The sequence below is a fragment of the Charadrius vociferus genome, unplaced genomic scaffold (genome assembly GCF_000708025.1).
Source record: "Charadrius vociferus isolate BGI_N301 unplaced genomic scaffold, ASM70802v2 scaffold556, whole genome shotgun sequence".
Taxonomy (NCBI): Eukaryota; Metazoa; Chordata; class Aves; order Charadriiformes; family Charadriidae; genus Charadrius; species Charadrius vociferus.
Genome location: NW_009648647.1, coordinates 459,117 through 471,916, shown reverse-complemented (window position 1 = coordinate 471,916; position 12,800 = coordinate 459,117). Strand labels below are relative to the sequence as shown.

Below are 12,800 nucleotides of genomic sequence, written 5' to 3'. Positions count from 1 at the left end.
CCAAAACGAGTAGAACAGGAGAAAGAGCAGGTCCAGAGCCAGGCAGGAAAGAGCGATGCCACCCAACAGCAACAGGGCCTGCGGAAAACAGAGACAGGCGTCACATCGGACCACGGCACAGCCACAGCAGGGGATGTGAATCAGGGCCCAGGAGTCTGAGGGCTCTGCAATAAGACAGTGCTAAAGGCATACCTTGAAAACAAGTTCTTTTGTGGGTTTTGTATATTTTTAAAATACAAACAGGAGATTTTTTAGCTCCATTTTCTCCCCTCTCTGCATCCCACTCAGTGAAACCAGTCTGTACCTAAGCAGTAAACAGCTGAGCCATTTTGTCTGTCCCAGGCTGCAAACAGCCTAAGTGAATCAGGGAGGGGTTTCTCTCCATTCCTGATCAGAGGTCAGCAGATTTAAAAAAAAAAAAAATTAAAAAAATAGTTCAGCCAGCTGCCTCTATCTGTACAGTTGTTTAATCTTCATGAATAAATATGCAGGCTTATTCATTAGAAATCCAAGTGCATGAGTGGGTTTGAAAGGGGGTGGAATTTATTATACATCCGTGAGATTGATTTTTTAAAAAAAAAAAAAGAATCCCCATGCAATGCTTCTGTTCACGGTAGACCTAGAATAAATGCTAAATCCCTCCATATACCATCCACATATATAGGTACAACAAACGCAGATGCTACAGACACAATAATTCAGCTTGTGACGGCTTCAAGCCAGTGTGTTATACCTATTTCTAGTCAGATGTTCCTGGGAGGAAAGGGAAGCAATAAGTGTTCAATTCTATTCCAATTTCATTTAACTCCATTCCAATTTCTTTTTATTTGGAAAATCCTGGATGAAACCCAAAAATGCAAAACAGTTTTGTTAAATAAAGTATTAAAAAAAAGTTAAAATCTATTCTAACACCAAATCCAGTCACACTTTCCCACATGAATGAATCAAGTAAAAGGATGTTATTTTACCCGTAAGTGTTTTTGGATAAATCATTGGTAGTTCTGACAAATGCCAACTTATTAGAAATTACTTAAATATCTGGAAAGGGCCTAAGTCACCTACTGCTGCCCCAAAATCAGGAAGGCAGACAGATCTGTATCGGCAAACTTAAACCAAAGGTTTGGGGTTTTTAAATCAGTATCTCTTTTCCTCCCCATGCAGAAAGTCCTTAAAGAGCATTTACATGCTTCCTCCTGACTGAAACAATAACATCTTCCCGGTCAAAGAAATAAAACAAAGAATGTCACGATTAAAGTAAGATTCTCAACAAAACCGGTGACTGTTTTTAAAAGGGTCTGCTAGTAACTTGCTCCATGTAGGCTTCTTCCCCTTCTTTTCCCCCAGTCTGCTCCACAGGTACTCCCTGCTGAGTTACTCCGCTGGCAAACCACACGAGCCACACAATGCACTTCCCAGCCAAGCGATCCTCAGCATGCACAGACTGTAGGGCCCACCAGCCATACATAACGGGATTCACATTAATTAAACCTAACTGCTGCATCAGAGCTACTCCACATAGCCACGCGCCCTTCGCTTTCCCAGCCTTAGGAACCCACCCAGCGCCCTGCGACTGGGGGAGCTTACAGGTGCTGCTATCCCACGCTAAACAGCAGAAACCCGGTCCCGTTGGAGAAAGTGAACTTTGGGATCTTTAACAGAGGAGAGTGGAGGTGGAAGGGAAAAAGCCCTGTCCCCCTTTCCCATGATTACACCAGATGGTGTGCGCGCTGTTTGAGTTCCCGAGCAGAAAGGGGCCTGCGAGAGGGAAGCTGTGTTCGGAGCCCCGCGTTCTCCCACTTCTGAAGGCTTGCCATGTATGAGCACTCCATACTAATTTAACTAACACTTTTGGCATACCAAAGCTCCTCGGGGATATTCTTTATTTTTTAAACACGTCAGGCTGCTGTAATGCAAAGCTTTCCTGCACTGCTCGCCTGCACTTCTTTCTTCACACCCTCAACCTTCCTGCACATGCTAAAAGGCATTACAGCTGGAAAGACGAACCCAGCTGAAAACATCCTCCCAGTGCCTCTTTATCAGCAAAAAATTCACACTGCAGCTCCAGATGTACGGGAACAGCCCCCAGTAAAAGGAAAAAAGGGAAATACTGAAAAGAGAAAAAAATAATTAAAGATTGCCATGCAACAAGCAACCTGAAGTTCTTGACACTTAATAGATGCTTTTATTTACACATCTGGCCAAAAGGACTTGGCTGGCCACTACACCGCGATCTGTGTTTCATTTTCCAGAGAATATTTGTTTTCCATTAATGGATATGTGCCATGACAACAAGTGAAATCATCCAGCAGAGCAGTTATTAATCTTTCTGACTGATGAGTCAGTTTAGGACCCAGAGACTGGCTGGCAGTGAAAGCCTGGTTGCAACCAAAGACATGTCTATGCCTGCTTGTCAGGATTAAAGGACAGTATTCAAAGAAGGGGGGTTGAGGCTGGATAAACCCTCAGACACTCTGTCCTCCAACAGTAAATCTGGGACTCGGTTATCCAAGGCCACGTTATCCCGAGTAAATGTAAAATTATGCACTGGGCCTTTTGCCACAAAAGAGCATCAATTTGTCTTCAAACATTTGCTGAGCTATCAGAACCTTTATAGCAAATGATGCATGAACTGCCCTTACAGGAAAATGGAGACAACTTGGAGGAGCAACATTTTACCACTGTGCTGACACTAATGGCAGAAGTGGAGACAGAGCAGTCCCTGGAAATGAGTGTAAATCCAAGCGGTATCAGCCAGACTGGCAGGAGACGAAGCTACAGTGTTCAGAAGCACTTTCAAAATAAAAGTTAATAGCAGGACACAGGAAAGTAACCACGAGCAGCATTGCTACCTTGGAAAGGCACCATGAGACCTGAATACACTCGGTCTTGTGCAGGGATGGTGCTCGACAGCCTGCGGCACTGTGAATAGCCTTTCTCAACTCCAGCATGGTTGCCAGGATTCATGGTATTTACTCTCTCAATGGGAGTGAGAAGCCAAAAAAGGGGCAGAAAATATCTAGGTCCCAGGCACAGAAAGGGGCACCACCACAGTAAGAAACACAGGGTACAGCAAAAATATCTCCTGCAAAAATACCTGGGACTGGTTTGCTGTTCCACATGATATAAGGGCACCCATAGGTGCTGATATTATAGCTAAGGACATATATGTAGATCAGTCTTCAGTTCGCACAATCCTTGGTCTCCAGACCATGCCTTACATTACTGTGGAGTGAATCAACCAATATATTTGTCTACTGGATGAAGAAATTCCCCACAAGACAGCTGGTTTGAGCTCTCAGACCACAAGATCCAAACTGCGATCCACAGTATTCATTACCTGAACATACCTCTGGTCACTGTGGTCCGGGGAAGGCTAACTTTAGCTGCTGAAACTGCATTTAAAGGGAACGTATACTCCATCCCATCCTACCAACGCAGTCACGAAGAGAAGTGATAGATAACACAAGAAAAGGATATATGTTTGAGTATGTTTCCTTAGAAGGAAAAGCCACAAAGCATTGTAATGCAGGAGGTAAATGCTGGGTTCCGTTCACCTAAGCATCAAAGTTTAGCACCGCCTTAAGTGCTATTTGGTCGTCACTTGACTGTACAGAGGAGTGTTGGCTTCGGGACAGACACCTCCTCGCACCACCACCTCCCCTCTGCCATGAAGGTTACTTGGCACAAGAAGTCCTGGAAGCTGAACAGGTTTAGAAAGTTAATTCTGAACACCCATGGGAATATAATCCACGTGTTCATTAAGTACAAGTTTTACCAATCTCAACCTATCCAACTTCCAACAGCCACATTCTTTAGACATTAACTGTAGTAACAGCAGCATGGCATAGTAAGCAGCTCTTCACATGGAATAGGTGACAGCTATTTCTGGATAACACTAGTATTTTACTACTAGTTAGAAATTCCATTAAAACCTCATTAAGAAACTTGAGGGCAAAGCTGAAGCCTTCAGGTGGTTTCTGAAAAGCATGGAAGTTTGCTTTTAATCTTTCATCAATAATTTTGAAGTTATTTCATCTTAAAACTTCATATTTTCAACCCACAGGACGAAAGAGCTACAGCTTTTGAGCATCTCAACAACACAGCTGTCTTAATCATTGCCAGACTGAGAACTGTTTAGTTTTACCTTGAAGTTAGCTTTGGCCAAAAGAAAGCTTTCCACTGAATCTGCAACTAATGTTCCTTCTGGATTTCCATGCAGTGACTTGAGATTGTGATAATAAAACAGAGAGAAGAGGTTAAAGGAGTGTGGGAAGAGAAAAACGTTCACCCAGAAGAACAAATGAAGCAAACTGGGCTGCTGCCAAAGGAGCACTCATCTCTATTTATTCCATGAAGGACGGAAGTCTTCTTAACAAGAAAAGAAACTGCTGTGGGATAGTGTCATGCCTACATTACTTCCTACACCTTTTTTTTTTTTTGCAGACTTCAGGACATCTCTAAGAAGCTTATGTACTCATAGATGATAAGTAACTATGTCCTACCAAACTGATTTTTTTTTTTTTTCTTCAATGCTGGCAACATGAGGAACACACTCTGACCTCCTCATCAACTTGTTCTGAACATGCCATGTGTTCAGAGACTCAATTTTCATTTCTGAAAAATGCTGTCCGTGGTGTTTGTTGAGATAGTTAAGTGTCTCAGGATGTCATTCATCCCACAGCCTCTACAGAAGGATGCAGGCTTTGGTAGGGAATGCAGCCAACCGTGTATTGGCAAGTGTAATGTGGGGGGAGGATGTGGAAACCACTGCTGATCTCAGCACTAAACCATCCATATCTCCTCTGCCCGGGGACAGGCCTTCCCAGGCCAATTACTGTGCTCAACACAGTAGAAGAGCAAGGCTGGGCAGGAAACGTGCTGTGGAAGAGGCTTTTCCCACGGTTCTGAGATGTATTCTCCTTCGTGAGGGATCCCTCAGCAGCACGGAAGAGCACCATGGAAACAGAGGACAGGTTCCACCGTCTCATCTCCTTATACAGACATCTCCCAAAGAAAGCATGCTGTAAGGGAGTGCAGTAGAGATTATATATATATTTAGGGCAAGTCCACACTGGAACAAGCAATATAGGCCAACACTTTGCCTTTAGGTTTTTTTGGCTATTGGCTTTCCTTTCTGGAAAAGGGAAAATGCCAAGGATTATGTCATGCTTTATTTTTTTTTTTTAAATCACCTTAAGACAATACAGCAGGCAAGAATAAAACATATCTACAGTTGAAATATCTCCTAGCATGACTAGATAGCTCAAATCTATTTAACCAAGTTGGGTAAATACACAGCCTAGGTTCCTCAACGCCAGGAAGCTATCTACACAGGCAAGGGCACTTCACAGTTAATTGGTATTAGAGCTGTGAACTAAAGCCACTTTAATTACAAACGAGTGTTCACACAGGGTTTTAATGTAGTTTAACTAGAATGGCCTTAATTCAGTGTAGTTTAATTCACTTTAGTGCATTTAAAGTGGTTTAACTAATCTGCTTTGAATTTATTCCTCCAGTTAATTCAGATTAATTTCTCAAGTGCTGTTGTGCAGGCAATGACTGAGAACAAGGCGAGGTTGATTAAAGATTCATGATCATTTCCTCCATACTAACATTCTGACCCCTTATTTCATAATTAAAGACCTTCAATGCTGCCTTTATATTTGGTCCCATTTACAAAGTCCCCAGTGCAGAGGCCAAAAAGGCACAACCTTGCTGATACTTAGTTTACTGCAGTAACCAACAAGCAACACAATCATCGCCAGAGTTTTGAGAGCTGTGGTTAAACAATATATAGCGCAGGTACATCTGCACGCCTCAATTTCCACAGGTTACATGAGGGCAGGTGCTAGAATTCATCAGAGCATCTCATATCACAAACTAGAGATGGAGAGCATGGGGTAGAAAGGATTTGCTTAACAACTGGGTTGCATTTTTTTTTCTGCCCACGAATGCAGATCTAAGCCATGCTAATCAGCACTGAACACTGGATTCCTATTGGGTTGAAGTCAAATAACAATCCATTTATTCCCTTAGCTGTTACCAACTCAGCAATCTCCATCTTACACAGCAAGGAAACGTTCCCAGAGGTAAGGGGGTCCTCTAAATTGGATGTTCTTATCCCTAGTTTCTCCATAATGCTGGCTGAAAGCCTCTATGCACTACAGCGATGAAAAGAATGAGACACTCTCACCAAATTCGGTTTCCACTGACAGGTCCCCACAGACTAAATCTTTATTAAATGAGGCTTAGCTCAGAACTGGCAGCTTGTCAAATGAGCATTCTCGCTGAAAAGGCGGATTTCCTTTCTGGGGATTCTGCAAATTCCCTTGCAGGGCTCTAAAAAACACACCACGGATGCATCAGTGTTCATGCAGGTCTTTGCCCCAAATCCCAGACCAGCAAAATGTGGAAGGAATCCTCTTGGGAACAGGCCTTCAGCTTGAGAAGTTTACTCCTTCCTAGTACTGCCAGTTGGACAAAGTTAAAACCATTAGTTAACTTTGTTTAAAGGCAAAAATCAAGGTAAGTATTTGAAATATTGAGGTGAAGGGCATCAAAAGGGTAGCTGGAAGAATCCAGCGAGCGTCCTGCATCGCTTGTGCTCACAGGCAGCTTACCCATGGCAGAACTGCCCAATTTCACCAGACATTCCTTTCCCACAACAGATTAGCTCACACATTCCCGTCTGACAGCAGCTCCTCTACTCTAGGTCTTTCAGAAGCAGCTTTATTTCCTTGGTTAGAAAGCTGTATCATCCATTAAAGTCTTAAAACACAGTCTCCTCACAAGGTAATTTTCCAGCAAACTGGATAATGGAAAGAAACCCCATGCTATAAAGGAAGTATGAATTTAATGCTCCTACCACTCAGGGATAACACACTGCCTGCGTTACCTGGCTGAAGCCCAAGCGCTGTGTAAATTCCCATGCCAAGACAATTCCCCATCCCGAGCTCTGCAGCGGGAGCTCAGCTATATGCTCCTGCTGGCCTGAACTCCCCGAAGGCAAGATGTGGCACTGCCAAGCTGCCTGTTGCACTCAGGCAAGGACCAGGGTACACTCGCACAGCCCAGCACGTGAGCTAGGCAGCACTGGTGTACTTAAAAAAAAAAAAAGGAAAAGGCAGGAAATGCTTAGGCCCGAAGCCCAGTGACTTAATCCAATTTCCATCCTTTTTCCCTTCCCCCTCCTACAATGTGGGCTCTTGGAGTCAATGCACTTCATTTAGAGGGCGAAAAAAATAATCTCTCCTGTGTGCCTATCCTTACACACTATCAAATAAAGCGCTGGGACATTGCAGGTTTTTTAAATCTATCTATGCTGGCCATGCATGCTCAGGAGTGGATGCCAACCTCAAGGCTTTTCTTTCAAGACTCCAGCTGTAAGGAGTCTGTGCTTTACCGCAGGCTACCAGCTCTCTTTAGCTGTTACTGTTTCTTATTAGATACGGTTTGAAACCCAAGTATTCATACTGCTCCTGTGAATTTCAAGAGTTCTCCACAAAGACAGGATCTTTCAGTAGAAACAATTACATACATCATCTACAAGTCTCCTGTTCCTCTCTAGGACCTAAACCCTGTCCATTCCAGGACTGGATAGGTAATGACATGACACCGGTTAAGATTAAATGCCCTATTTGGGCTCACAACAGCTTTCTTGATCATCTTCATCATCTCCTCTTAAACCAACCAACCAAATAGGAAGAGATCAGCCACTACAGCGTTTGAAGACACTGAGCTCAAGCCTCAGCTCTGATGTCCACAGCAGGGAGGTCACTGCGAGGTGTATACACCATGCAGTACCACCTTAGCAGGCAGCCATCAGTCTGCTTTGAGAGAGGCTTTCACTCGCCATTTCTCTTTGGAAGAGGATAAACAAGGCATTGGGAAGGGAGGAGAAGGAGAGCGGAAACAGCAGAGCCACCCGTAAGTAGAAGAGAAAACAAAAACGTGCCATTTGTGGAAACTTTCCCCAAAGGAACATCAATCCATCAACATGGTTAGCCCATCCCTTCATCAGGGATGGCAGTGTTTCCATAGATAATGTGTTTCTGTCCCTTCTGCCACTATTTTGAACTTGCTGTATGTCTTCAGTGATTCAATATCACATCACATGCATTATTTAAGAAGTTTTGCCAGGCAAAGATTTGTTCAAGTTTCTTAGCAGCTTATGCATTCAGTTGCATAGGATGCAAGCACAGACGTCCAACACAAGCATCCTTCCTCTCGCTATACTTTTCTGGCATCTTCTCTGTGCAGCTCGTGACTTGCAGACCTATCAAAGCAGCTGAAAGGAAAGCAGTCTGAGTAGGGCCACTTCTTGTCTACCCCAAGTGATAAAAAGCCCACGCTGAGTTTCCAAATTTGTCTCAAAAATTTCCACATGAAAGAAGTTCATTTTATGAGAAGATATTTTTAACCACTACTCTTGGACTGAAGTGATTCTGGAAAGCCAGGGCAGGCTGCCTTTCATGGGTTTCCACTACGGGACCATGCACGGCGCCTTATTCCCTTTGCAACATCACTGCAACCTTCCACCACCAAGCAATTTTGGTGGGACTGTAACCAGGATTTGGTAAGGCTCGCTGATCAGGCCCAGACAAGTAGGGAAGCTCATTCACTTTGCAGAGAAGTGCAGCAACAGGACTAACAGAAGCAGAAACTTTACCTTGCGCTGTGCAAATAATGTAGTCCAACGTTTACTCAGACCTACCGAGCTCATTTTTACGGAGACTATTCAGGGTAGAGCGATGAGTTATGGCAAGACCCGTAACTGATCTCCAAAGAACATTAAATACCTTTTTTTTTTCAGCTATGTCTGGAAACAAGGAATTAGTACTGCTTACAATCAGGAAGGTTATGAAAGTGTCTTTACTGTACTGCAGGAACACAGAAAGCATGAAGAAACCCAAGAGATGAAAATATTTAAGACAAATGTAGAAAATGTGATCATTGCTTGGCCAATGGGGTTCTGTCCCTGAATCATCTGCAGATGAATGTCTTGCCTAGAAAAGTCTCAATGGCAGAATCTCTGCAGGCACAATTTTAACCTCATTTATGTCTTGGGAGGTTTTGCGCCATGCATCTACTGCTGCATGCTATAAACTTAAGCATAACATTTGCTGCATTGAACCACAAGAGTGACGCAGAATAATCAGAGTCCAAATTGGAATGGAAACTCCAACATCAAATTGTTACTAATGTTAGACTTGAAAGGTGCCTGCTAACATTTACATAACTTGTTTCATATCATTAGCACCATGAAGAGGTCTTTTTCTAAACAGCAGCTTTAGGAAAGTGTTTGAACTGCAGTTAGAAGCTCTAGCATACACTTTGGCAATTGGAGGCACCCGAGTTTAAAAAAAAAATTAATTAGGAGGAAAAGATAACAAATCCACTGCAAATGGCTTCATAAACTGCTATTAGCACTGAATGGACAGAAAGGTAAATGGCTATAATTGGGCTTCTGCATTTATACGCCAGTGGTGGGAATGGGCGAGATCAGTAAGTGTCTAACGTGCAGATCCATGTCCGTTTGTGCTCAGTTTGCTATCTGAAGCCAGTTTTCAGAATCAAAAGTGAGACGTTGGAACAACAAAAAAATACCAAAAATAAAAAAATGGGGTACTGCATTTCCATTGCTATTTGCTTTGTGCAGCTTTACTGGCATTTGTCTACACAACTAAAGCAGGCGAAATGGCTGTTTACACAGCAAAAACTTAGTGTAGTTCATAATACACATTAAGCCTACTACAGGGTGAGAGAAATGGCACTTTTGATTACATTAGCAAATTACACTGGTCTAGCTGCCCTGATGGCTGACCTCTGGGAGGGGATAAAGAGCAAAATCAAAGGCGAACTGCCCTACATTTTTAAAAGTGTCACAGCCCTTTGTGCTACAGCTAGCAGTCCATATGACATCTTCCTTAAAATAATTTGTATTTGAAGTCAGCTTTAATGCAGTATGTCAGTCATGTGGAAAGGCAATGAAGAACTGGAAAGAGGCAATATCCCATAGGGACATCTTCTGTAAGTTGGGGAAGGAGGAACACAGACCTCTGACCTATCTATTGACTGTGGACCTGAAGTGACCTCCTTGCAAAAACAATGCCAACATGCCATTTAACTGTCAGAGGCAAACAAGTGCCATGCTTCTTACCATAAATTCACTCCAAACTTCCTCTTTGAAGACTACTACAGCCAGGGTTAAAAAAAAACAGAACAGAGAAAAAAAAAAAAAGGAGGCAGTCTCTTCCTTCAACTGAAAGCTCTTTTCCCTACCCTAAAAGAGGCTCATTCCTGTGCAGGGAACATTTCCATATAGAGTCTCCCTTGGTTTTATTTCAGGGTGTATTTTGTTTTTCCTTTTCTTTCTTTAAAGAAAAAAGAAAAAAAAGGTCTCAAAAAAACCCTCAGGGACAAAGACAACCAATATTCACTATTGAGAACCTTCAAACCCAGGAAAAAAAAAAAAATGCCATAGAGAGACGAACAGAGGAAGCAGATCAAAAAACTCTCCAAGCTAGCCAAGACCCACCACAGTCACAGCTGGAGCCTGTGTTTCTGCACCACTGACAAGACTGGGAGCGTCATTAACCACTTCTCCGCTCAGCACTGCGGCTTGCACGAGGGAAGCTATGGAGCTAAGAAAGGCCCCATGCAGGCTCCTCGCCAAATGCCGAGAAGGGATTAGGGCCTCCGGCAGCTACGCTGAAGGGAAATACAATTTGAATAGAGATGCTTTCTTTGCAGCTTTCCCCATTAAGCGGTACAGAGCTGCAGATGGCCCTCTCAGCAACCAGGGTAAAGTCAGATGCTGCCCCCTCAAGAGCAGCATTCTGGAGAGCAGTGACAGCTTACCCCTCTGCTTCTGCTGCCCAGTCGTCATGCTGATAAAAAACAGGGAGCACGCACTTTTTAAATTCACCTCCTCAACGCCATTCCTAAGAAGAGGGCAACAGGTAACAGTAGACGTGCATATAGATTAAAAACCCTTGCAGTTACAAGTCAAATGTGGTGCCACAACATGCATTTGCAGAGGGCACCCCGCTTTGCAGCTTGGGTTCTTCTCAGTTTCTTTGTTTCCCCGCGGGGTCAGGGGAAGAGAGGAAAACTGTCTCCTTTCAACTGAGCAAAGCTCTTCAACTCTCTTAGGGCTTGTCTGCCTGCAAAGCTGAAAGTTGTCATGGACCACTGGCCTAAAAAAAATTAAGTACTGGGGTTTTATCAGTTATTTAGCAACAAATACACCTCACTTTTAGCTTCCTTTACCCTCAAGTTTTGGAAATACATAGGACATGGGGCTATTTTGCTGTAATAGCAGTTATATCAGTTAAAAGAAGCAGGTGTTTGCCCCACTGTGTCCTAACAGGATTTTTCATTAGCTGCTCTGCTTTCCCAAGGCAGACGCATTATTTCCACTAGAAATCAATGCACTTTATAGGCAAACTAATACGCATGCAGTCTTCTTTCAGAGATCCTTCCATCCTGCTCGCGAGATCGGTGCTGACAGGATTCCTTGAGCTCCTGCATAGGTATCCATTCATTCATCAATTCTTCTGAACTGCACCTTGAGATTGATTTTTTTCAGGAAAGTTCCCAGAGGTTCTGCCTACACTGATGTCATGGCTATATTTAAAGAAGGAATCCCACTAAAGTGGTTTATAATGTGCTCTGGCAGGACAGTGTAGACAGAGCTAAATCCTATTAAGCTACTTAAGTTGCTTTCCCCCTCTAAAGTCATCCGTCAAATGCTGGCCCTACACACAGCAGCCAACTATCAAACTAGCTTATCAAGAGTCACGCTTGAAACACCAAACAAAACAAAAAAATTCAATCATCACACACAAGGAAGAGAAACTGGGGCAGTGTGCTGCTCCAGTAACCTCCTGGGATCCCAGAGGGTGGAGAAGGCTTGTGATTAGCTTTTCATTACAGTTAGATTGTAACCCACTGGCACACCACTGGACTTTAATAAAGATAAAATAAGAATGACTGTTTCTTTACGTGTTACTCTTGACTACTTTGAAAGAACTATATGGAGAATATGGGAATGTAAGGCATCCTTTTTAAATAGAGAACACACTAATAGGGGGGTGAGTAACTGGGAAAACAAAGCACTGTTCAGCTTTAACTCAGCACCCCACGGAGAAGGCGGAAAGCAGCATTCATAGTCATCTGGTCTCCTTTCCCAGTAACTTGAAAATAGGCACCACAGAGTCCTGAAAGATTAATTCCCATAAATGTTAAATGTCCACATTTAAAGGTCCAGTTTTATAGCATTCACTCCACTAAGTCAACATGTTGCTGCTATGAGATTTCAGAAACAAACCTCAATTTCACAGATTCCATAAAATAATAGAAGACAATAGGCTGTAAAAGACCTCTGGAGGTCACTGTAGTGCAACCAGCAGCTAAAAGTAGGGCTAATTTAATAGATGGGGTTGCTCAGAGCCTTGCCCAGGCAAGTTTCAAGTGTCTCTAAGTTTCCTAAGCTTCCCTCAACCCCTGCTAAGGCACTGCAAAGAAAAATATTCGTAAGTGATTGCACCCAAATGCCATTTCCCATTACAACTTGAAGTTGTTGTCGCTTGTGCTTTTGCTGAGCACCTCTGAGAAGAGCCTGGTGCCATCTTCTCTAAGTCCCTCCTTCAGGTATGCAGAAGGCTGCTCACATACCTATCCTTTCGCCTCCTTCTCTCCAGGCTGAAAGGTCCCAAGCCTCCCAGCCTCTCTTCACAGGTCAGGCTCTAACCATCTCAGTGGCCTTCCCCTAGGCATGCTCCAGCTAGTCAACATCT

At 43.3% G+C, this 12,800-nt stretch overlaps 1 protein-coding gene across 1 annotated transcript in view; it reads right to left on the bottom strand.

Annotated features, from left to right (window-relative positions):
* TTYH3 (tweety family member 3) overlaps window positions 1-10,888 on the bottom strand; it is a 44,171-nt gene extending 33,283 nt beyond the window's left edge. The window contains exons 1-2 of the mRNA XM_009886431.1: window positions 10,861-10,888; window positions 4-164 (exon numbers count right to left, since the gene is read on the bottom strand). Coding sequence (XP_009884733.1) covers window positions 4-164; window positions 10,861-10,888 — 189 coding nt within the window. The remainder of the gene's footprint in view (window positions 1-3; window positions 165-10,860) is intronic.
* Window positions 10,889-12,800: the final 1,912 nt, after the last annotated feature.